Below are 27147 nucleotides of genomic sequence, written 5' to 3'. Positions count from 1 at the left end.
AGACACTAATATTTCCATATAGAGAGCAGAATGTAAAGAGAATTTTACATGAAGTCTCTTCCATATCACTTATTTTTGAGTATATAATACATTCCATGTGTTATCTTCAAAACTGTCCTGTTTGTCTGTATTTCTTTATGAATGTACTTTTTCTATGCATTAAAAATGTTTCAATGACCTTCTTTTTTTGGCATCACTGTTATGACCTTCTATTCCCCATCTAATTAAAAACAGCAGTTATTCCAGCAGAACATATCCATGGAGTGTCCATGACAAATAACGTATTGCTCTTTCCGCACCTTGAATCCAACACTTCTCCATCAGAAAACAGATAACATGCTTCATTATGGGTCATCTGGAGACATCATTGGTCATTGCTTTGATCTGACTTCTTAAATCTTTAAAAGTTATTTTTATTTTCACTGTTGTTCTTAAATAAATTGCCCTCCTGGTTCTGGTTACTTCAATTGGCATCATATTTCCTAAATTTATCTGGATTGTGTCTTTTGTTATTTCTTATGGAAGAATAACATTCCATCATATTCAAACCCCGTTCAGTTTTCCCCAAGTTGATAGGAAAACTCTTTGAATTTAATTCTTTTTTTAACTCTCCTGCTCTTTATAATCAAGACTTATTATCCTTTTAACTTCCCTCCTCAGAGAATTATCCTCTCTTTTAACTATCCCTTCCCCCAAACTTCACTTGGATCCCTGGGATGAGAGTGATGGATTTATGCTCCAAACTATGTGTGAGTTTCTGTGGGTTTTCAACTGTCCATTGTCTGATTCATGAAGTTCATCTGACGCCCATTCCATCCATCCACCCATATGTTTTTGGACATGGCCACTATGTGGATTTGTTTTGCTTGACTATACTTGATACAAGGGTTTTTTTTTTCCTCTTTTCTTTCTCTCAGTTTTTAATTGGGATGAGGGTAGAGGTTAGCAGTCTTCATGCCAATTAAATAAGAACAATTTAAATATTTTTAATGCACAGAAGAGAACAGAAACAAGTTCAGGAAGTACAGACAAGGCAGGGCAGTTTTAAAAATAACATGGAATTTATTTTATACTTTCTTGAAAAGTGATACGAAATGGATAAGTGTACATTTTTCATTTTATTTGTTGCTTTGTGGGTGGAAATGGGTTTTTTTGTTCTTTAAATGTAGATTAAAGTTTTTTTCTAAATGCCCGCATTTGAATGTACATACACATATGTTTAACTGAATTATTAAAAACTATCTGAATTCCCATCTGTACTATTTTTGTTCTTTGCATTGAAGCTTTTTTACAGATAGACAGGATATAGGGGGAATGGAGCTATAAAATTATGTGGGTATATAAACTAATTCTTTTCTGTTACTAGAAGTAGAGGTGCAGATGCCTTGACCTATAAATCATAATATGCCGAGAGCATTTTGGTTTTCCTCTCAGTATATTTCTCTCCATCTTTCTCCCAGGATTATTTGTGAGAAATTTCAAATCTTAAATACAGTTTTTTTAAATTGCATAACTAGACATTAAATTACAGGAATAGAAAATTCTACACAGTGATTGTTCTTTTTATAACTTGCATAGCAAAAATAAAGAATTAATAAATATGTTGTATTTTGAATGAGAAAACACATTCTTTATGCTTTTTAAAATTATAATTCACTCATAGAGAGGTTTTTCCTTTGCCAAAGGATTGCTTTGCATATAAACATTAGGTCTATAATACTTTGAGTGTTTGACATTTTTTGCCTTCCTAGAAGAAGAAAAAAAGTGAGTGGGATGTTTTGTCTATAATTTCATTCGAATATACAAAGAGGTGGGATGTACCCATCTCTAACTGCAGATTTTCTTTTAATGGAGGCTAAGGACCTTTTTGAGAGTAATATTATATCTAACATTTCATTCCAACTGCCAACCATACACTTTTAATTTATTATCAACTATGAGAATGCATTTTAAAAATGTAAGAGAAGGAAAATTCCTCATTTATCAGCATTATTTTGTTTACAGTTTTTGAAAAATAAAATGTGAAAAATTATTTCAGTACAAAATCTACCACAGTTAATATCCACGGAACATGCTGTTTTTCTTTTTGGGAATACTGAAGCTTTCTTTTTTTATTTTTAACCAAAGTTACTTTGAACTTTATTCTTATCATTATTCTTACTAACAAATAGGCATTTATATTTTACTTTATAGTCTGTTTATTTTATGTATTGTTAAATATATGTTTCTGTGGGCATATCCTTTGACCATCAAATTATAATTAAAGTCTATTTTTGCCCATGTGTAATGTTTGAATTCTCACTCCTTTACTAAGATTTAATCCTTTAAAGTAGTGACCTCCTTACCTGAATAAGATTATTAAGAATAAGAAAAATACTGTTGCCATAAAGGCAGTAGAAATTAATCATTTGAGTTCTGTTATTTAATTAAAATTATTCAAATAGTGATAGAATAGTAAAATTGTTACCTTGACATTCTGAGAAGATTGTATTTGTTTCAAGGGAAAAAGGTGAAATGTCAGTGTATACTAAGTAGTATAATTTATTTAAAATGGAAAGTTATAATTGAAAATGGATCTTTGTTATTTCTAATCCAAATTCATAGGAAATATGTCAAATCCCTATGTAAGTTATCTGGTAAATTATATCAACTTCTGGAAACAGATAGTCTTACCTTTGTATACTAAGAAAGCAGTGTTTATACCTTGCTTTCTTGCTCTACCATGACCTAATTATCTTTTCACTATATTAATATTTTTGTGTAGATAAGATGGGGTTAACATCAATTAGATATCTCCTTCATGGAAAGGTGACAAACCCCATGTCATGAAAAATTTCTTGAACTTTCTCTTTTTTTCCATGTTTTTCTGCTCAGGTTCAGAGGATAAATACAAGATAGTAATATATAAAAGAAAATTTCATTGGAATAAGGTTTTTGATGACTTTAAGTAACAGCCAGAGGAGTTTGTACTTAATTATAGAAGCAACAGGTAGCCACTGGAGTTTATTGATCAGGAGAGTGACATGATTAAACCTGTGCTTCAGGAAAGTCACTCTGGTACTTTAGAGGAAGGAAGGACTAGAGAGGGGGAATGACTTGTGGGGAGGAGACAAAAGTGGGGACTGTTGTAATGTGTTGGTTAAGAAGGATAATGGGGGTGGCTGAGTGAGGAACAGGAGAGAACTCTAGGGTATGGTGTAGAAAGGATTATGAGGCTTGATAATTGAGCGGATACCCAGGTTGAGGAAGAGGGAAGGATCAGGGGTACTCTGACCTTACCAACTTGGGTGACTTAAAGGGTGGTGGCACCACTGTTAGACAAGAAAATTCACAAGAGTCAGTTTTAAGAGTAAGAGTAATGCATTCTGTTTTGGACATGGAGCTTGAGATGCCTCGGAGAGATTCAGTGTGGGCCCTTGAGAATACTTAGGATGGAGGTCAAGAGAAAGATGTGTTGTCTGCTTAGTAAGGAGAATGAAGTCCAGCTGAACCGATGAAGTCACCAAGAGAAAATATATATTGCTGTTGTCTTCTTTTAAGACCTTATTTAAAATGTTTTTATTAGCATTTGTTTGTGAAATTGGTCTATCACTCTTTCTCGGCTTCTTAACCACCTTATTTGAATGTTAGGGCTTTATTGTCTCATAAAATGAGTTGGGTAATTTACCTCAGTCTTTGTTTTTTTAGAATAGCTTTGTATCCTTGTTCCTAATTATGCTTTTATTATTTACATTTATTCCTTATTTCCATTCAGAAGATACCACAGGTCCGTCAACAGTTTGTTTTCCAACAATTTCTTCAACTGCATTTTTCTCTCTTATTGATCTTTTTTTATGTCCTTGATCTAAAAAAAATTAGTCTACTAATTCTGTTACAAGCATTTTGTGGGTGATTTATGTATCTCTTCTTTTAAAAAAGTAGATGTCATGCTTTTCAGTCCTTATCTATTTCATTTTATTTCCCTATTTATCTCCTTGACTGTATCAGTTGTGTTTCAATGAGTAGAGGGATTAGAAAGAGTTCCATTCAAGTTGGGCCTCTGCCTTGGTGGCTGACCTTGGCCAAGTTATGCATCCTTTCAGTGCCCCAGGCAAAGGTTCTTAAATTCCAAGTCCAGGGTATCCTACCTTTTAGCTCCTCTAGGCCTCACCACCCTTTGATCTGGCCGAGGGTTGGACACATGTGCTCTGAGATGTGGGACAGTTTTCTTCTATTATTAAGTACATTTTATCAGCATTTTTTTTACTTTAATCTGACCCTGTTTGCTCACTGCCCTGCCCAATCCGAAAGTCTTTGATTTAATCTTTATTGTAAGAGATTCCTTCCCTCTAGTTTCTTCCCTTTCTCAGTTCACATAAAAGTGTAGCACCTAATTCTCTGCCCCTAATTTTTATTTTTGAATTTTAAAATGTAGTTGATATGATCATCTTTCAGTGATAGTTTCGTTTAAAAAAAGAATTTTTAAAAAACATTTCAGCAAAACTGAATTTAGTTCTTCACCTCTGCTAAAGGAAGTTAAATAGCTAGCATTGAATTGCCCTTTAAGGTTTGCAAAACACTTTACATATCCTATGTCACTTGATCCTCACAACACCTCCATTTTACTAATGAGGAAACTGAGGCAAGGAGAGGTTATTTTACTTAAGGTCACACATTAACTGAGTCAGAATTTAAACTCAGATTTTTCTAACTACCAACCCAAGACAATCCACCACAGCTGATGTCAGGCCTTTCTCTTCTCTGGATCCAAACTTGTCGTTATAATTTTGCAACATTATCTTAATTATGGTTGTTCTTCACATTTAAATTGTTTTACATGGTTGTCCTTTACATCAATTCATGTAAGACTTCCCCTAGATTTAGAGCAATCTCTGCATACATGAATAACCTAACATACATAACCTCAGCTAGTCAATTCCAGGCTGCTACTTATTGTTGTACAGTCCACTCTCTAAGAATGGTTTTTGTTTTTGTTTTTGTTTTACATTTTTAAGTGGTTGGGGGGCGGGATTGAAGAGTGACATTTCATGAAAATTAAATGAACATTTCAGTGTACATAAATAAAGTTTCATTGAAATAGTTATTTTGGGGCAGCTAGGTGGCACAATGGATAGAGCACCAGCTCTGGAGTCAGGAGTACCTAAGTTCAAATCCAGCCTCAGACACTTAATAATTACTTAGCTGTGTGGCCTTGGGCAAGCCGCTTAACCCCATTGCCTTGCAAAAAAACTAAAAAAAAACCCTACAAAACCACAGCTAGCTATTCTGTGGAAATGAGTACTAAATGACGCCCTGAAGAGTTCACCCCACCTACCCCTCAACACTCATTTCAAGATCTCTTCCTAACCACTAGCATCTCTAAGGAATTTTTTTTTTGTGATGGTAGTATTAGTGTTCTTTTCTTCTAATGATGGTAATCTTCCTTTTGTACTCTTCCCCTGTGGATCTGCCTTCCAATGGCCAGGCCTTAAGGTCCTACCACCCTAATTGCGGGGAGGAAAATTGAAAGCTCTTTACCCACCTCTCCTCTTGAGTTTTGAATAAATTTTTATCACATCCTTCTTTTTAATCATCCACTTCCAGGTTCTACTCTCTTTTCTGTGCCTGAGTGGAATTTTTCATTATTATCCTACTGCTTAAACTCTTAATTTACTATTTAAGATTTTTCTTTACCAGTGAAATATTAATGAATTTATTTTTTTCCAAATTTTCTCATATTTTTGCCCCTTATAACCTGAATGTTCTCTTTCCTGTCTCAATCTCTTAGATAATATGCAAGTTTTTAAAAAATATTAATATACTCCACTACTTAATATGTATGATGTCCTTCAGCCCTATTAAAGCATTTCTTTCTTAGTCTTTAATTGCTAAATAACAAAGATTAAATTTTTCCTGCTTTGGTCATTTTTCATGTTGAATACTCTACTCATTTTTAGGTTCTCTTGATTCAACTTCTTTCCTTTAGTTTTTTATGCTAATTTATCTTATTCATGTTAATTTATCTTATTTTTTCCAGTTACATGGAAAGATATTTTCAACATTCATCTTTTTATAAACTTTTGAGTTCCACATTTTTCTACTTCCTTCTCTTCCCTCCCCCCTTCCTATGACAATGAATAATCGGATATAGATTATACATAAGCAATTAAGTTTAACATTTCATATTAGTCATGTTATGAAAGAAGAATCAGAACTACAGGGAAAATAAAAACAAGAGAAAGGAAAAAACCCAAGTTTTATAAACGTGAAAAATAGTATGCTTTGCTCTGCCTTCAGACTCCATAGTTTTTTCTCTGGATGTAGATGGCATTTTCTAACACAAGTCTTTTAGAATTGTCGTTGATCTCTGAACTGCTGAAAAGAGCAAAGTCCATCTTAGTGGATCATCACACAATGTTGCTATTAATGTATACAATGTTCTCCTAGTTCTGCTTACTTCACTCTGTATCAGTTCATGCAAGTCTTTCCAGGCTTTTCTGAAGTCCATCTACTCATAATTTTTTACAAAACAATAGCACTCCTTCCCATTCATATACCATAATTTGTTCAGCCATTACCCAATTGATGGACATCCTCTCAAATTTTTATTCTATGTCACTACAAATTTTTATTTTTTGTCACTATGAATATTTTTGTACATGTAGGTCTCCTCCCCTTTTTTATTGGGATACAGATCTAGTTGTAATATTGCTGTCTCAAAGGGTATGAACAGTTAACTGCTCTTTGAGTATAATCCCAAATTGTTTTCCAGAAAGGTTGGATCAGTTTACAAATCCACCAACAGTACATCAGTGTCCCAGTTTTCCCACATTCCTTCCAACATTGAGCATTTTCCTTTTTTATCATTTTAGCCACTCTGATAGGTGTGAGGTGGTAGCTCAGAGCTGTTTTAATTTGCATTTCTCTAATCAGTAATGATTCAGGGCATTTTTTCATATGATTATAGATTAGATTTAATTTCTTCATCTGAAAACTACCTGTTCATATCCATTTATCAATTGGAGAATGACTTGTATTCTTATACATTTGACTCAGTTCTCTATATTAAAATAAATCCTAATTCGGAAATTGTTTCCCAGTCTGTCTACTGTCCTAATCTTGCATTGATTTTATTTGTGAGAAAACTTTTTAATTTACTGTATTCAAAATTATTCATTTTGCATTTTATAATGTTCCCTATCTAGTTTGGTCATAAACTTCTCCCCACTCCATAGAACTGATAGATAAACCATTCCTTTCAACCTCTTTCCTTTTTTTAATTATTTATTTTGAATTTTACAATTTTTCCCCTAATCTTGCTTTCCTCCCCCCACCCCCCACAGAAGGCAGTCTGTTAGTCTTTACACTGTTTCCATGGTATACATTGATCCAAGTTGAATGTGATAAGAAAGAAATCATATCCTTAAGATAGAAAAATGAAGTATAAGAGATAGCAAAATTATATAATAAGATACATAACCCCCCCCCCAAAATTGTACTTGATTGTTGCACTTTTGGAATGAGCAAGCCATTAAGATTGATCATCACCTCCATGTTTTTTTTTGTTTTGTTTTTAGGGTTGTTTTTTTTTTTTTTGCAAGGCAAAGGGATTAAGTGGATTTGCCAAGGCCACACAGCTAGGTAATTTATTAAGTGTCTGAGGCCATATTTGAACTCAGGTACTCCTGACTCCAAGGCCAGTGCTCTATCCACTGAGCGACCTAGCCCCATCACCTCCGTGTTGCTGTTAGGGTGTACAGTGTTCTTCTAGTTCTGCTCATCTCACTCAGCATCAGTTCATGCAAATTCCTCCAGGCTTCCTTGAATTCTGGTCTCTCCTGGTTTCTAATAGAACAATAGTGTTCCATGACATACATATACCACAGTTTATTAAACCATTCTCCAATTGATGGACATTCCCTCAATTTCCAATTCTTTGCCACCACAAACAGAGCTGCTATGAATATTTTTGTACAATTCATGTTTTTACCCTTTTTTATACTCTCTTCAGGGTATAGGCCCAATAGTGGTATAGTTGGATGAAAGGGTACATTTTTGTTGCCCTTTGGGCGTAATTCCAAATTGCTCTCCAGAAATGTTGGATGAGTTCACAGCTTCACCAACAATGTATTAGTGTCCCAGATTTCCCACATCCCTTCCAATATTGATCATTGTCCTTTCTGGTCATATTGGCCAGTCTGAGAGGTGTGAGGTGGTACCTTAGAGATGCTTTAATTTGCATTTCTCTAATTATTAATGATTTAGAGCAGTTTTTCATATGACTATAGATTGCTTTGATTTCCTCATCTGTAAATTGCCAAAAATATCCTTTGACCAATTTGTCGATTGGGGAATGGCTTCTTTTTTAAAAAATTTACATTTCTTTTGATCTTGGTTATGTGTCAGCCTCTTTCCTTTTGCTGAACATTTAGCTATGTTCTTTGGTACACGGCTCAGCTTTACAATTTTTTTTTTTACATCAACCTAGCATACTTGCATTTGGAACATGTTCCAAATTTTCCTTTGATTTCTTGAAATAATTATTAATTATTCTTAAGACTATTTTGATTTATTCTCCTTGAAATGTGAAAGGTTTTTCCCCTCTGCACCTGAAAATTTTTGTTTGATGTTATAATACTGGAGTTTAACTACAATGTTTTGGTTTTCTTTTCATTGATTTTCTATGTATTCATCTGATATCATTTTTTCTTGTATTTCTAAGCAATTTTCCTATTTCATTTTTTTGAATATGATATTCAGGACTTATTTTTCTAGAAAACATGTAATCCTTGGACTAAATTTTCAAATCCTACCTTCAGGTTAATTTTCCTTATTTGCCATGCTCTCCTATAAACTGCCAGTCATGTAGTCTTTTGATCTTTTAACTTTAATTTTCTTTCTGTCCATATATTTTGCAGTCTAATTCTACTCTCTTTTATTAATCTCTGCCAGATACTGTGTCATGCTGGCCATTCTTGGAGTCACTACATTGTCATTAAAGGGAGCTTCATAGAATTCATTGTAGTACTATCTTCACATTCCTTGGGGAGTTTGACTCAAATATTTATTGTGAAGGCTATTATTTCTTTGAATGTTTGTTCATTTCTCCTCAACTTTTATCTCTATTACCAATTATTCTATTTCTTCTTCAATGTTGTCCTTGTTCTGCTTTTTTTCAAATGCCCTTCCCCTTCTGTATGTCCAATCCTGGGTGGTCTGGCCTCATCCATTTTTTTCTTTTGGTCTTCTTGAGCTTCTGTATTTGGAGGGGTTGAGAACAGCCATTGAGACAGCTTCCACTGTAAAACTCCAAGGAACCACCTTGTAGTTACATCCCCCCCCAACTCTCCAGAATCCTCCTCTATTGCCCCTTTTCTACTTCTGAAACTTCAGACCAGGTTTAATTCTGGGCCTTAGAGCCAAATAGGTACAAGTGCAAATATCCGTGCTTAAAAATACAGTCATCCTGAAGTGAATGGGAGCAGGGCTAGAGATATTAATGCTAAGAGCAAGTTTTCAGTTATTTTTATAAGAATTACCTTCTTTGGGACGTTCATTTTTCCTATTCTTGACTTTGTTGTATTTCTCCATTGTCAGTTTTCCCCCTAGTTTATTTGGAAGATCCGTGTCCTATTAGCTTCTCGTTTCATCATAATTGAAAAACAACCATTGATTTTGACAAGTAGGTCATAATGACCTTGAAGTCACTAGTTTCTATAGGGTGGTAAGAATGGCAACCATACTGGAAAAAAAAGTTTATTGAGTAAATGAGTGATGAGGCAGTGAAGGTAGTGAATGTAGAATATATTTTTTTAGAAATTTGTCAATGAAGAGAGGTGGAAGATTGATAGCTTGATCATGTGGTGGTGATAGTGAAGGAAAAACTGTTTATTTTAAAGGGCAAGTGAGATGTGAGCAGGTTTGTTGGCTGACTGAGAGGAAAAGACCTGTTAGAGACAGAAAGAATAAAGATATATTGGAGGAGGGAGGGAGTGGTTAATGTAATAGGATCAAGGAGCAGGAAACAGGAGAAGATGAAGGGTACAGGTGAAGAAGTTTATTTAAGCAAAAATGGAATGCCTCTATAACCTCTGTGACTGACCAGTAACACTAAGGAAGGGTGGAAAAATAAAAGGAGATTGAAGGAGTGGGGTGAACTCAGCCTTCTCAGTAAAAAAATGTTAAAAAGAGGTTCAATTCATGTGCTGAGTATGAATGGGGTAAATTTGGGAACTCGATGGAAAAATGATTTGGAACAGCCTTAGTGAGACGGGATATGAGAGATCAGTAAAAGTGTCTTGCAAGATAACTTAAGGAGATGTTTTGTTTAAATTCAGACCCTTCTCCCAAACTCACAGTAACTAGAAATGGACCAAAGAAATCCATACCAGGAAGCTGCTGTAGTTGACAGAGCATAGAGGATAGATGTTAGATAAGAGATTAAGAAAGTGATTTGAGAAAAAGAATTCATTTTTCAATTAATCTCAGTAGTTTGTATTTATACTCAAATATTTATTTCATTTAAAATGTTTTCTTGACATAAAATTAGTCAAAACAGTTTTTAACTCTTTAACTATTACTCACCTGTGTGACAAACTCTCTTCCAATTCCACCATTTGCCTTATCTCTTATTCATTCAATCTAATGGCCATTTCTCAGCCTGGATCCTTTTTACTTTTCTGAAGCATTTAAGCAGGTTGACTACTGTCTGTCTGTTGTATTTATTGTTTTGTTCTCTGCTGCTTCTCCTCCTTATCTGATCACAGCTTTGTTTCTTTTGTAAACTCCCTCATCATCTGTGCCCTATTTCCTAACTGAGGGTAAACCCCAAGTTTCTGGACTGAAGCCTGTTGCTTTCTCTCTATACAAATTCATGAAAATGTCCTCAAGGCAGCTAGGTGGTGCAGTGGATAGAGCACCAGCCCTGAAGTCAGGAGGACTTGTGAGTTCAGATGCAGCTCAGACACTTAATAATTGCCTAGTTGTGTGACCTTGGGCAAGTCTCTTAATGCCATTGCCTTAAATAAATTTACATAAAAAAAGAAAATCAAATGTCTTTTGTGATAGATGATTGCTGAATCTAAACATCCAGTCTGAAAACAGTCTTGAACTCCAATGTGCCTTCTGTTTATCCCTATTGGGAGGTGCCTTTTTCATACCTCCAGCTCAACATAAATGAGGCTTTATAGATCCTTGAGACCAGCCCCTCTATTTTATGGGTAGGTAAATGGCATATGGGGGTCACATTGGTCATAAATAGAAAATCTCAGATTTGAACCCAAGTGATCCAACTTCAAATTCAAGTGGAAGAAGTATTTTCCTCCTTAAACTCGTCTTTCAGGTTTCTCAGCTTTTCTTGAGGACACCACTGCCTCTGGTCAACCAGCTTTGTAGTTATCTTTTATTTTTCATTTTTCCTCAGTTCCACATCCAGTTAGTTTTCAGATCATGTCAGTGATACCTTTGTGGATGATTTCCATTCATTCTTTTAGACAGATATGCCTCTAGTCTCTTTCAAACTTCTCTGTAAAATGGGCATGATTATAGCACCTACTCCCTTGTGAGGACCCAGGGAGATGAAGTTGGAAAGTGCTTGGCACCAAGCTTGTACAAATGGAGAGCTTAATTATGATTTTTTTTAGTCTTTTAAAAATATAATTTGGGGGCAGCTCCAGACTGGCCCAGGAGTCAGGAGGACCTGAGTTCAAACCCAGCTTCAGATATTTGATATTCATTTAATACCAATTGCCTTGGGGAAAAAAAACAAAAAAAAAGACTTTTTGCACTTCCAGGTTTATATTTTTGGGAAACTTATGATATATACAATATGTGATATGGTCAAAATTTAATTTCTTCCAGCCCTGCTTTCCATTTTTCTTAGCAGTTTTTATTGAAAGTTGGGGCATGGGGCAGCCAGATGGATAGAGCACCAGAACTGGAATCAGGAGGACTTGAGTTCAAATTCAGCCTCAAATACTTAATAATTGCCTAGTTGTATGACCTTGGGCAAATCACTTAACTCAATGTCTTAAATAAATAAATAAAATTTTTTAAAAAAGAAAGTTTTTCCCCTCCTAGGAGTTCATTTCTGACTTGTCGGTTTTGCTATGAAATTGGATTATATTAATTTTCTACTTATTTTTCAGTTAAGCTCAGTATTTTGTATTTATACTCAAATATTTATTTCATTTAAAATATTTTCTTGGCATAAAATTAGGCAAAACAGTTTAAAATTATTTTTTGTTCTGTTGTGAATTCTTTTTTCATTTTTTATTTTCTCAATTTGTTTTCTAAAATTCTTAAATTCTTTCTTATATTTTTGTTAGATTTGTCTAGACCTAAAAGGGGCAAAATGATATCCCCAGTTCTTATAAGATTATTGCCTCTTTTTCCATTTAATTTGCTTAGATTTTCCTTTAAACACTTAGATGCTATGTCATGAGCAAAAGGTCCCTAAGATCTGTGAGAGTTCACTGAAAGAAAGGGATTAATTTTGTCTGAGAGGATAAGAGAAGACTTAACACATGATTTTTCATCTAGGCTTAATTGTGTCGATGAGATTTCAATAGGTGGAGATGGTGTTTTAAGGCATTCCTGGCTTTGGGAATGGTAAGAGATATCAAGGTAGCAAAACTCAGGAGATTTGTGGGGGGAATGGTTCCTTGATTGGAGCATAGTTTGTAGTCATAAGTAATCTGAAATAAAGTAAGGAAAAAACATGGTGATACTACAACAACAAAAGCAAAAACGAGTCCTTGCTTTCAAGAGTCATGATCCTTATACTTAGAAATGATTTCACAGTTTTCAATATTACAATTCATTTACTCCCAGCTACATTTTATTTTAATCATTTTCTTTTTTTTAGGGAAGTACAGTAACACACTGACTGACAAGCCATCTCTTAAAGTCAATTTCTCCTGCACTTGATTGATTAATCTGGTTCATTTTTTGCTGATTTGTAATGGCTTCAGTTTCAGAAGTCGACACTCCCTAGATTTGTACCTTAAATCTGAACCTGCACACCCTGTTTGACTGAGGGGAACACTTCCACCTGGAGGGCAGGCGATGAAGATGATCCAGCAAAGGAGAAGGGAAAAAAATCATTCAGACTGAGAGGAGGAAAATCAAGAGGGAAATCAGTCACCATCATCCAGAGAGAAAAGAATATCTAGGAAGACAGTGATCAGAAGTATCAAATGCTGCAGCAATGTCCATTTAGATGATAATTGAGAAAAAAAGCCATTCGATTTGGCAGTTAGGAAAATATTGGCAACTTTGAAATGAGCAGTTTTACTTGAGTGATAAATTGAGAAATCATATTGAAAGGAGGTGAGAAAGAAGCAGGAATGGAATTAGACATAATGGGAGAGATAACTTTTTCTAAGAATTTGTGAGGAGAGATGAGGATGATTGGGAGCTTGAAGAAATGGTAGGGCCAAATAAAAAGTGTTTGTTTTCTTTTAAGTGAAGGGAGACTAAAGTATATTTGTAGGCAATGTGAAATGAATCAAAAGATAGGGGAAAATGAAAACTTAGATCAGGGTAATTATGGGGATGGTATGTCAAAGGGGATAGCAGGGAATAGAATCAAGGCCTTGATGAGAAATTATGGGATCTAATGTCAAGAAAATTCATTTTCCAGAATAGGGAAGAAAAGGAAGTTTATGATAACTATCTCTAACATGTGAAACAAGGTCCTCTACAGAAAGACTGAGGAGAGTGGGGTCATGTTGTAGGATTGAGGAGAGAAGGGAAGTTTTGAAAGAATATCTTGGAAAAGTGTGAAAGAAAATCAGTTAGAGAAGGATAGGAGCATGTTGCCGCAGTGAGAACCACGTTGAGATCAGATGACAGAAACTTATTTGAACTCTATTTTGCAGCATGTAAGGAGGACCAAAAGAGGTGGGTGATGGGAGTAATCCAGGTTTGGGGTTTGACAAAGCATTAGTGAGATTAGGATAAGGGGACAGCGGATTCCAGAGTAGAGAACAGCATTGATATTGAACTGACTGTTTAAGAGACTCCGAATTTGGACTGGAAGAAAGGAAACCAGAATAGCGGTGCTGGCCTCCACGATGCAGTCTGATTACATCACTCCCCTGCCGCTCACAAGCCTTCAGTCCCTTCTAAAATCTCCAGGGTAAAATTACAAATAGTCTTTCACAGTTTACATTCACCCTGATTTTCCAGCTTGATTGCCCATTACTCCCCTTACCACACCCACCTCCCTGCCATTTCCTCCCCTGCCTTTGCCAGGCTTTCCTACTGGGCTTGGCATGGCATCTCTCTTGACCTTCCTTCATCTCCTGGCACCATCACTCCCTTTCAAGCATAGCCCAAATACCGCCTTCACAATCAAGATGTCTATAATGATTCCCCTAGTTTTTTAGTGCCCCCCTCATTTCTTTGTATTTATATTGTACCTATCCAGTGTCTTATCCTCCCCAGTTTCAATATGAAGGTATTGAAGGGAGCAACTGCTCTGTTCTGGTCTCTTCTTTGCCACCACGTAGCTGGGATCTCAAGGAAGCAATGTTCGCTTGCTTATCCTGCTTGTCTCAGCAGTTAGGGGTCTGCCTTCCCTGGCCATTTTAAAGCCAGGCCAGATGCCCACTTGTTGGCTGTGCTGCAGGTGGAATTTTCTGGTGGTGGGTTGTACATCATGGCTGCTTAAGTTCCTTCTGATTAGGAGACTATGATCCTGTTCATCCAGTACATGAAATTTTGGGGTACGTTGTTAATGTATCAGAATTTTATTATAGTGCTTTTTTTTCTATCTACCACAACTAGATAGGGGAGGGCACTGTGTCAATCTAAACTTTGTGTCTCTTCTAATACTTGCTTCAATACTGTGGACTTACCTGATATATAGTAAATATTTCTCTGAATTGAAGTTAAAATATTTTAGACTATCAAAACTAAGGTAAGTTCAGGTAGGGATCATCACATTATTATTAAATGAAAAGGCACTAGAGTAACCAATGGAAGAGAGAATATAACAAAGTTCAGTTAGAATACTTCTTTTAAACAATTGTACCATAATCATTTTTGTTTTTTCATGGTATGAAGTACTAATTTTCTACTTGTATATCCTCCCCTAAATATTCAAATAATTTTTATAATTATATATTTATTATTTGTAATTCTATGAATTAGCTCAAAAGTTTGAATTTTCTTTTTTGTGCAGACAAGAAATTTTAATTTGTTTTTGGCTTGGGAGTGGTTACTTTCAGAGTCTCTATTTTTGTTGTTCAGCTTACCATTTGGTGTACCTTTTAAATTTAATTGTGCAATATAATATGCATACTTAAACATTACAGCTCAAGATCAGAAACATTACTCGTGTGCATGAAAACTGTGATCTTACTATTTAGAATGGGCTATATAGTTGGTGTTTATAGTATATAGCTATGCCTTAAACTCAATATAGCAACTTTAAATTAAAACAGAAAATTACAGAGGAGGTATTTACATCACAAAAGGTTCCTTCACTGCACAAAAGGGTTTACCATAGATTCCAATTAAATGATCAATTCTTATAAAGTACTGATTTATGGTTTTAAATGTACAGAAGAGCAACTCACACAGCTATTGAGAATGTGGGTTACATAAAGTGAGGTATATCTTTGTGATGACTGAAAACATTTGAAAAAATTTTACACAAAATCTTATTTATCATACAACCAAAACTAATTCCCTACTTTTTATTCCTTTATTACAACAATTCATGAAAAAACCCAGAAGACTGATAATGAAAATAATGGTTTGGATTAGAAATTTAAGAGGCTAATTATAGTGTCCCTTTAATTATCTTCCCCCCTTATCCTGTTTCTCTAACATCTATTCAATCTTGAAGCCCAATTTTTCAGTCAGATTGTTTTTGACCTTCACATTAAAATTAGTTTTAGAAAACAAGTTTTGATATTTTGAACAAATATCCAGGTATAAAAGAAATAAAAATTAAACAGCCAGATTTATCAATTTTTCCTAACTTGAATACATTGCTAAACATGATTGATATTTTCTGATTAAATTATAGTAGTTTTAGCATCATCATGACAATATGTGTCTTTTGTTCTTGTTGGGTAACCAAGCTTGAGCTGTATAGAATAGCACAGTTTAATTTACAGACACATGCACACAGGGAAACAGATCAATTTTAATTCTTTCTTTGCTTAAAAGCCCTCTTTGCTCATTGAGTATTAAGTTTTGAATATTACAAAATTATATTTATGCACAAGAAATAAGTCAATTTATTACTGTAATCTATGCTACACAAATTTGGCTATTGAAAACATCCTTCGGAGTGAGGCAATATGAGAGGCTGTATAATCACTGATAGTTACATTTGATTTAAATTAAATCCAAGTTGAGATACTTTTTGATGTGTGATCTTCAGATTCAGGGAGCTGTTTTGAGATAGTGACTTGAATGTAAATAATATGGAGGAAATAGCATATGGCAAGGCCTTGGATTCAACCGTTGACCATGAGAATCAGAAATGAATGAAGACTTTCTCTGAAGGCACACAGCTATATTAATTCTTAAGTTGTCTCTTTTTTGATCTCTTAATTACTGAAAAAGATTTATTGGTTAATTTTAAGAAGGCAAGTGTTTGAAAAGTTTTGGCAAATACTGTCTTCTTGTAATGACTATATGGTAATGAAAGAAGTTAAGAGGAGAGCCAAATTAGATTGAATGATTGTTCAGTCATGTGGGTCAGGCCGCTTGCATAGCCTGGTTGTTAGGCTGATTGCTCAAATTACATCGCCTCAGGTCCTGCACTTGGTTGGCCGTCTTCTCAGATCTTAACAAGGTTCTGGGAATTTCTGTTTCTGACAAAGTTTGCTTTGTGTTTTTTTCCCCCTTTAGGATGCTTCATCTGCAGACATCCGAAAAGCCTACCGTAAGCTCTCACTGACTCTGCACCCAGACAAGAATAAAGATGAAAACGCAGAAACTCAGTTTAGACAAGTAAGTGACATCTGTTGTTTACAACTCCATATTTTGTGGCACGTAATAAAATAAATTTCTATTTATGTCTGTGTGTGTATATATAGATGTAATAAAATATGATTTACATTTAGAATGTGTATTTTTGAATCCAAATATTTGGAAAAGAAAAGGTAGTTATCTTTTTGTGCATTCCATGCTTGAAATGAATTCATTTTTTAACCTCTGTCATTCAGAAAGGGCATCCATTGTCCATCTGAGGGATAGAACTCTTACAATATTTACTATCTTATTATGTCATATTTTATTTTAGAAAATGCATTCAGCATGTTACTTTAAAAAGGTACAGCAGAGGATTTCTTTTAATTTAAGTCTTTTCTGATGTCCAACGTGACACTCATAGTAAAGCCAAATATTACTCTTAGTCAAGGCTCTTCTCTAATTCATATGTGTGTGTGTCTGTATTTGTAAGCTATCATCTTTGTTCTCGCTAGTGATTTCTTGTAGTTGGGAATATTTTTACCTTAAAGTAATGCTTCTGTTTTAGTTGGTGGCTATTTATGAAGTTTTAAAGGATGATGAACGAAGGCAGAGGTGAGTTTTTATTTCTACCTTTAAATTTAACTTTTTAAATTCCCATGTAGCCGGTGTAAAAATAAATAAGACCATATAAAGTCAATTAAATTGTGTACTATATATACTTTTATGGTTAGTGAATTATTTTCAATTTTAAATAGCAGTACATTATACAGAAACAGTATTCCATTTTGGAAACAGTATTCCATTTGGAATGGAGTTCATTAGTTCACCTAGTTATATCAATACATCATGTGTCATTAAGTTTGCAAGTTGTGGCTTCATTAAATAAGATTTTAGTCATTTGCTTCTTTGCCTTGGGAAATAAAAACCCCATAGCTACATTAAACAACTATCTATGTTTGCCTGTAGATTGAAAGTAATTCCTACTTGTTGTTTACGTGGAGACTCCCTTCTTAATAGTTAGTATTTTGACCTCTTTTGATCATAAGTTTTGTTTTATTCAAAAAATAGCAAGCCTAATCTCTCTATCTCATGTTGGAAAACAAACTTGTACATAAGATCTGCCAATTGTCTGGTTTTTTTCCTCTTTATTCCATCTTTCTCATACATGTCTCACACTACCTCATACACATACATTCCCTAAAATAGAAAAATACTGCCCAAAACTACTACATTTCCTGGTTTGGGAGTGTGGCTGAGAGGGAGACAAGGTCGTACTACTTTCACAAATGCTAATAGGGTACCTGAGACTACGAGATCCCTTTCACCTCCATATTTGTGGTCTCTGCCTCACCTTACACAGAAACTAGTTCATGGTCAGATTTAGAAGGTTGGGATTTTTAAATGCAGAGATTAGAAGTTTAGAGTTGTGGTGTTAAAAACAACCTAATGAACCATAACTGTCATTGAAAACATTAATATACTTAATAGACAAGATAAATGAGTGTGAAGCTCTACATTTCTCTTTGAGAAATTTTAGAAATGTGTTTCCTAAGGTATTTGTTTCAAAATCATTTGAATACCTCATTTTGTCAGTTTGTGAAACTGAAATTCAGAATCTTCTCTTATAGCCCTTTGCTTTATAAGGAGTGGTGACATTAGCCTCATGCCTTAGCAAAGATTCCTCTGCTTTGCAATAATACTATGTGTTGAAAGAGTTGTAGAAGTGGGAAAATGAGAGTTTGGGTAATTTTATATGTATTTTGTAGATTAGGTTCTCCAAACGAGCTCTTACATTTGTCTCATGAGTAAGAAGTTCTGATAGAAAGAATTTTATTCAGTTTTCTAACATTATTAGTTTTAGGTTTTACCTGAAACTCACTCGCTCTCTCTCTCTCTTTCTCTCTCTCTCTCTCTCTCTCTCTCCTTTTTGGAGTTGCCTTAAGGTATTATCATTGAAAAAAATTTTAATGGAAAAAATTGTTTTACCATTAGGGTAGTAAATTTTGTTGTATTATCATCATCATCATCATCATCATCATCATCATCATCATCATCATTATTATTATTATTATGTTTTCATTTAATTCCTGATATTACTGGTATCTTATGAGGAAAATATTGTTGCTTACTTAGAAAGTGCTTCATCCAAATTAGAGTAGAGCCCATAGAGTTTTATCCTCATCTACTGTGGCTTCTTTTAGAATTGGTCTCCCCTTGTACTTGTATTAGAGGCTAGGTTGAAAAATGGAACTGACAGTTACACAAACAGATGTAGTATTTATACCCCTTGAGGCACAACTAACTCATTGGTAACTGGTTTTCCTTGAGGCAAAAGTCTTAACTAATCAAGCTGAGAATCACTCCTTGAAAGCCACGTGCCTAAGGACTGGTGACCTGTGAGTGTTTGAGGAGACAGGAGAGACCTGCCTCCCCTGAAATTTAGCTAAAGCCTGAAATTGCTTATAAACAAAGTCGCAGTCTGCTTTACATTTTAAAAGATTGCTTTCAGATATATAATCATTTCATTGTTTTAAGTATTCTTTGGCAATAAGTAATGAAAAATCTTGTGTACCTAGGGGAAAAAAAGCAATTTTAGAGAATATATTCTGGGTAATCTTCAGATTTCATTTTTCTTATATGTAATTGTATTTTCAAAGAGGGCTAGAAGCATAGTGTAGTTGGTGTTTGTTTTTTTTAATTCAAAGAAGGAATAGCAGTGAACTAAATAAAATATTTTTAAATGATTTTTAGACCTTAACTACCAAAAGAAAATCATAGTTTTTATATTAAATTTATAAAACTTTCTATATTTCACTTATTGATTAGCCTTTCTGGAATTCTGAGATTCAGCTTTACCTGTGTCGTGCTTTAAAATAATGTGCCTGATTGGTATTTGAAATAATCACCTACTGGCTGAGATGAGTACCAGTTTGTGAACATGAATACATACATATGTGTTGTGTATATGTCTTCATATGAAATTTGTTAGATTTTAAAATACGTATATATTTGCTGCCATCATGATAGTGAAAGTCGTTAATTTATTGTTTAATCACTTTATTTCAGTGCACAATATTTGTGATAATTGGCAAATTTTCACTTCTGAAAATAAAAAAATTATGATTTTTTAAGAAAATAAACAGAAAATCATGGGAATTTAGTAGATTTTGTGAACCTTATTACCCTGTCAATGTAAATTTGATTATAGGAAATGTTTAGAGGTAAACAAAATGTACACCTCTTCTTTACTTAGGAACCATAATAAATATATCATATGGAAAATACAACTCATTGTACCCACTTACATTACATTACATTACATCAGATTGTTTTTCTAAAAAAGCAAATGAGTCTTTTGTGAATTTGAAAGTTAGATCCCATTAATTATTTTAAGTATGTTAATTGTCCTTCAAACTTCCAATGAAGCAGATTTTTCTCGTCTTTCAAAATGTGAATTACCTAAAGGATTTTTTAAAAATCTCTAAATTAAAACTTCTTAATATGGAGAAATCAAAATTTAAGTTATATTTAGGATCATTCAGTTTTTAAAAATTAGATGAAAATTGTCAAAAATTAAAATTAGATTATCCCACCAGTATATAGAACTTTTGGTAAAGAATTTTTTTTATTTTGGTTTTGAAATTGCTATTATATATTTCAAACATCATTTTAATATAGAACTATTATATTATTCATACTAAAAGCTATTTTTTAGAAGTTGAATTTGCTTTCCAGTCATTTCTATATTACTACAGGATATCACATGGAGTGACGATTAATTTGTTTTTTAATCATGGCACCATTCTCACTGGATTTGTACTATAGCATGATATTTATTGTGTAGATTTTAGGAAAAGCAATCAAATGGAATTCTCATTATAATCTTAAGAGATTTATTCATGAATCTTTTCTTGAATATACTTTTTCTGACTTTAGTTTCTAACAATTGGCTTCTCCATTTAATTAATTCAGCAAACAAATTTCATTATTTAATTGTATAATATTCTAACAATGAAAAACAAGTTTTTAAAATAAGAGCCTAATACAGTGACATTTCAAATTTGGCATCATGTCACCAACACATTTTTTTCTTCCTAAATGACTTGAGGAACATTGGCCTGAGCCAGTTTTGGGAAAGATTCCATTATTTTTTTTTCAGAGCTTTATAATGAAAGCAGTGATTTATCTTTTACCAACATATATTCTAAAAAGTAAGCTATAATAGAAGCTATCTTCCCTTAAAATGGCCAGTCGTGTGAGCCATAATGTTCATTGATAGTAAAATCAATAGAGCATTGATTCTAAGACTTAATCCTTAGAGGCTGTTGTTCAGAGAGGCAGACGTAGCCTAGTAAATACTTAGTACTGTTTAGTGTGCTTAATGTAGAAGATTCTGCTATCTGAAATTTGGTTGTGCACTAAAAAGAATTTATATACTGTGAAGACAAATACATATTGTTAGTATGTATTGCAATGTAATATATGATAAAAAAAAATTTGACCACTTAGAAATTTTATCAGCATTGTTTTTCTTCAAGCACAGTTTAAAATACTATGTCAGGATTTAAAAAATTACTGTAATAATTTTTTAAATCAGCATTTACTTTTATATTAAATTGTTGCATATGAGATTACTAATAATGATCTTTCGTTTACCCAGATTTTTTTTTTTTTTTACCAATCAACAACTGTAATCTAGAACATTTATTTAGAATAAACAGAAGATACAACACTTCCTTGCACTTCATTCAACTGGAAGGTTTTTTTTATACCTTTTAGATTTCTGTTATCAATCCATTTCTCTGCAATTTTGGGGGGGGGTAAAATAGATGATCACAAGATTTTAAAATGAATCATTTAGATGAAAAAGTAAATCTTGTGAAAAAATTTATGCTTCTTGATATTTTTAAATATTGATGAAAATGTTGACATCAGCAGATTCTGTTTAATCGCTAGTACACAACCACATTTTAATTTGTTAGACTCTTGTGCATTAAACAATTTGCCTGGTAAAAACTCTAGTACTAATTAATGCCTTTTGCTTTGAACAATGGTCATTCTGATGTGACAGTGTTATTAATAATCCAGATTTATTTAAAAGTCAAGTTTTCCTAGATTTGTTAAATAAAATATATTTTGCATATAAAATTATTGCTTTTCAACTAAAAAGGAGAAGTTTGCCTGTAATAAATCTTGTGGTTTTTATTTTTTTAACACATCTCCAAGGTATCAATTTAATAACTATCAAAGTAGCTACTGCAGTTGTTGCATTTAAATTGATTTACATGTCAAGACTGGCAGTTTAGCAGCTGCGCTATTATTCCTAGATCGGTCAATTTACTTGAGAAAAACCTACTACTGAGTTCTACTGACCTGCCTGACAATATAGGCCCTATTTCTATTCCTGTAATTAGGCCTGCGACTAACTCAGAATATTTTTAATTAAAATATTTTGGTCAATGTGTTGCACCAAATTAGGCCTTTCAGTGCAGATTTAATTCTGGAAATGGTGTGATTAGAATATTTAATGAGTTGTGTTCAATTAAGATTAACAGGTTGTGTATCTTGAATATACAGTATTTGAATGTGACTATTTTGTGTTTTTCATTTTAGATGTTTCTCCTTTATTTTTAAAGTATTTGTCTAGCAGGTAAATTTAAATTAAAAGAATTTAAATCTTTAAAGCACAAATTGCAATGTAAAACAGAAACAAGAAAGTTTCATTAAATGTATTTAGAAGTCTTGTTATTTACCCTTTCAGTAAAAAATGAACAGCTTTAACTTAAATATATTTTTTTTAATATCCAATTTTATTAAAAGAACATGAATGAAAATTTGCCATTATATTTCTGTGGTTTAGAAATTTTTAATTTTTTAAAAGAAATTTAAATTATCATTATAAGCAATCTTTTATGTTGTTAAAAAGATTTTTGAAATAATGCAAATTAGTATTTCAACCTTGAACCCTTGAGTCCTATAGAAATAAAAATATTAAAGAGAAGAAAAATAATAGCCATTTAAAAGTACATTTCTAACTTTAATAAATGATTCGTGATAATAAATAGAACCCTTATTTTTCCCAAGAAAATTTATTCTTATGTTATTCACTTTTATAGTGTATGATTTATCACTGACTGTGATAGACAGGTAGAACATATGGTTCATTTAGTGCAGGTGTCATTCTGTGAGTCCATCATTTGGGGGTGCTATAGGAGCAGAAGACTTCGCACCTTTTTTAAAGCCAGAGTTTAAATCCATGGCATGTTGTGTTGGTGTAAAGCTTTGACTGTTGTCTAAAACTGAAGGAAGGAACATAATGTTGGTTTTTCACCTCTAGGTCATTTGTATAGATTTTGGAGTCATTCTTAACCACCTTTAAAATGCTGGTACATTTGATGTTTTGTTTATCTTGTTATTGTTGTTGTTTGAATTGTGAACTCCTCATGAAAGCCTCTTACAATTTACTATACTATAGGTATGATGATATTCTGATCAATGGATTACCAGATTGGCGACAGCCTGTATTCTACTACAGGCGGGTGAGAAAAATGAGCAATGCTGAGCTGGCATTACTCTTGTTCATTATTCTCACAGTGGGCCATTATGCTGTGGTTTGGTCAATCTACCTGGAAAAACAGTTGGTAAGTATTGGGAATAAATCAGATGATCTATAATCTTCAACAAATATATGTGTATGTGTATATATGTATATTTATATATGTGTGTGCATGTGTGTATCTGTATGTATGCATGTGTGGGAATAACATTTGAGACAGTATGCTTCCAATACTTGAATATGTATCCTAAATATGTTGTTTTCAAAATTCATTATATTTGATATGTTCCAGAATCAAGAATTCAAGAAGAAATCTTATATTCCTTATAATTAAAAATAATCATTTCAAAATAATGTATTTTAATTTATAGTTATAGATTTGCTATTCACCCAAAGTCTTGAGATATGATATATTAGAAGCTAGAAAGGATGTATCATTTCCATTAATTTTACCATGATCACAGAAATAAACATTTTGTCCCATCATTTATATTTTAATCCTTAAATATGATTTTAGACATTCCTTATGTCACAGCACACTGAATGCTACATTTTAATTTTTTTTTGTTTTTTAACTAAATAAATCACAATTTGTTTTAAATATGATTTAACAACTTCCAGAACCTATTTGGTATAAAGTCACATGCAAGTTACTAATTTCCTATTTAGTCTGGTGTCCTTCTATCTGGTTATAGTCTTCTATGGATTTTTATTTATGTACTAAAAAATGAAATATAGTTAAACAGTATTCATGCATTAGCATTTGTTTACTCCATCTTGTTGAAGCGACATTATTAAACTTGATGAATGAGAAAAGGCAAGTTGAATGCTTTTTCTTCTTAGAAAACTTTGATTGCTATGGAGATACACATGACTGACAGAGCCGGACTTCATGTGTGTTTAAGGACTGGATACCATGGCAACAGTTATTGTTAAAGATAGATGATTTTACTTAATCATGTAGGACCCTCCATGCATTTGCATAAATGCTCCTCTGTAATGTTTACCCTTCACAGAAGAGTCCCAGGAACATTCAGAGAGTACATGTTAATGATAACCTGTAACCGTAATTCTTTATATGTTAAGGATGAACTGCTTAGCAAAAAAAAGAGAGAGAAGAAGAAAAAGACAGGAGGGAAGAGTGCTGATGACGGGAAACTTACTGCTCTAGAGAAGCACGAAAGGTGGGAGCACGAATAAATGCTTGGTGATTTTAAAGTATGTCTTTGATATGTTTCACAGCTTCCGTTTTAAAAGAAACTGCCCCAATGTTTTAAGTGTTCAGCCTCTTGATAATAAGTGCTTGTCTCTGTATACCTCAAGACAGCCTGTGCAGCTCTGTTTATAGAGAGGCGACGGTCAGGAAAATATTACACGTCTGTGTCTGTTTCCCATTTGTGAGTGAGGTTAAGAAAAGTGGCTTCAGGAATTGTTTAGGTAGGACAGTTTCTATTCTTCGGAGAAGGGGGCTGCATATCTATTTTTCCCCTGTATGGAAAACAGATTATTTTAGTGTTTGATGGTGAAACTACAAAGTATTTTATCTTACTGTTCAGCCAGACTCAGATTTAACAAACTCTAGAAATCGAGCATTAGTGGAAAAATTCTGTCATTGCTGTTCAGTTCTGAAGTGACATAGGGAGAGAGTGACATTCAGTAAATTCTAAAAGATACCACCATTTCTTCTATTGATTCATAGAAAGAAATAAAGGGTTTAAATAGTTCACACAGCAGGGGCATGAACTGGATCAATGTGGAATGGAGATCAGAGTCTATTCTGCTTGTCTTCTATTCTGATGACATCAGTGAGTAATGCTTCAGTGAACTGCAAATGACATTAATTTTTATGTATTGGTTTGTTTATGCTACAGTCTTCATATCTGGTTGTCAGCACTTGTGAACATTTTGGTGATGGTTAGTCTTTTTTAGCTGAAGTAATCATAAGGTTTAAGAATTCATTTTATAGACGGGATGAAAAGCAGGTTTTTGTTCTTTATCTATAAAAATGATTGGAAGCAAACTGCCTTAAAATATCAATCTTGGATTATCTTACATGCTCAATGTATTATATTTGTTTCATTTACTTTATTTTCTATCAAAAATCAAATTAATCTGATGAATGTCTTAAAATATTAAGCAAGTTTTATTTTATTATGGGTCATTACATTTTAAGGAAGGATTCATACTCTTTGATGTTTCAATACTATTTCTATTCAGGGAAAAAATGACCTTTTACTAAAATATTCCATTTTCTTACTGGTTCTCTTAGCTTCAGTATTTTTAAAAGAAAACTTTATTTACTTTAGATTGCTAATGAAACCACAGTGGCATGATTTGCTCCCGTGCAAATTGGGAATTTGGTTTTGCCTGACCTTAAAAGCCCTGCCTCAATTAATACAGGTAAAAATCACCTTTCTTTCTCTATTCTGTATAAATATTTGATTATTTCAATTTAATTTTCAGTAAAAGATGTGCTTGTTTTATTGAATTGTCTATGTGCATTCCTAATTAAAATCTCACTATTTTTGTATATACTTCCATGTGATTTTGTTGTATTTTTAAATTTTTTTCAAATTTTCCTTTTACCTTAAAAGAAAATTACAATTATAACACATAGTATATAGTTTAAAGAATATAGTAGTACTCAGTGAAAAAGAGCAAGAGTGAAGTAACTTATTACCAATTATTTAGTGATTAAGACTTTAAATTAGCTTCACACTTTAAATATTATACTCTTCTATCTGTACAATTCTGGAAAAATGTTTTTATTGTAAGATATAATATATATATATATATATATATATATATATATATATATAGGAAATGGGGAAATAGCATGAGTGTTTTTTAGGTGAGAGTCATTTTTATCTTCTTGTCCTAGTAACTTAAGTTCAGATACTTTTGGAACTCCTAACTTGTTTTGAACCAACAGAAAACCTTCCTTTTACAAGTGATCTTAGAGGAGTTTGCCATAGAATTTAATAGTTTCAATATCTCAAACCAGTGCTGAATTTGTTTATTGCATGTGTGGGTTTATTTGGGTATTATCTGTCTCTTAGGCTAAGCCTGTAGAAGCTTTGAGTTTGGCTAATTTTAGAAAATTCTTTGAAAAACCACTCACAAGCAAATAATATTTTTATTTGCTAATTAAGTAAAGCTAATATCCATCTGCTGCAGATATGCCTGCTCAATATTCACATTTCAAAGATAGCTTTATCTGTAATTATTTGAGGAAACTAATGACTTCTTATACTCCTTTCTTCTTCCACTTTTCACCAAAATTTCCTAGTTGGGGAAATAAAACTTAACATGTTTATCAAATTTTTAGGTTGGGAGATGTTCGTTTCCAGTGCCTTCCATCCATCCACATAGGTAGTATTGTGTTAGGATGGCCCAACATTAGTGGGGAAAACAGAAGTTATTTTTGTAGTTAATTTCAGTTTCTTAGTTTTTTTAAAAATTTATTTATGTGACAAATATTATTTTTATAATGATACCTAAAAAGGTGAGTTAATAGGAAAGGGGGAGAAAGCATGTGCATTTTGTCCCCAATGTATTTATGAAAGAAGGAAAACAAAAAATCAAGTTCAGATCTAAATAATTTTTGTTAACATAAGATCTATACAGTAGACAGTAACAGAATATAAACAGTATAGCCCATAAAGAGAGACCATAAA

The 27147-nt window shown here is 33.1% G+C and overlaps 1 protein-coding gene across 1 annotated transcript in view; it reads left to right on the top strand.

The window, feature by feature from the left end:
* DNAJC1 (DnaJ heat shock protein family (Hsp40) member C1) overlaps positions 1–27147 on the top strand; it is a 243794-nt gene that overhangs the window by 82229 nt on the left and 134418 nt on the right. The window contains exons 2-6 of the mRNA XM_074192974.1: positions 16852–16953; positions 17480–17526; positions 23390–23555; positions 24557–24654; positions 25777–25870. Coding sequence (XP_074049075.1) covers positions 16852–16953; positions 17480–17526; positions 23390–23555; positions 24557–24654; positions 25777–25870 — 507 coding nt within the window. The remainder of the gene's footprint in view (positions 1–16851; positions 16954–17479; positions 17527–23389; positions 23556–24556; positions 24655–25776; positions 25871–27147) is intronic.

Source organism: Macrotis lagotis, chromosome 7 (assembly GCF_037893015.1).
Source record: "Macrotis lagotis isolate mMagLag1 chromosome 7, bilby.v1.9.chrom.fasta, whole genome shotgun sequence".
NCBI classification, from domain to species: Eukaryota; Metazoa; Chordata; class Mammalia; order Peramelemorphia; family Peramelidae; genus Macrotis; species Macrotis lagotis.
This window is presented reverse-complemented; position numbering and strand designations above follow the sequence as displayed.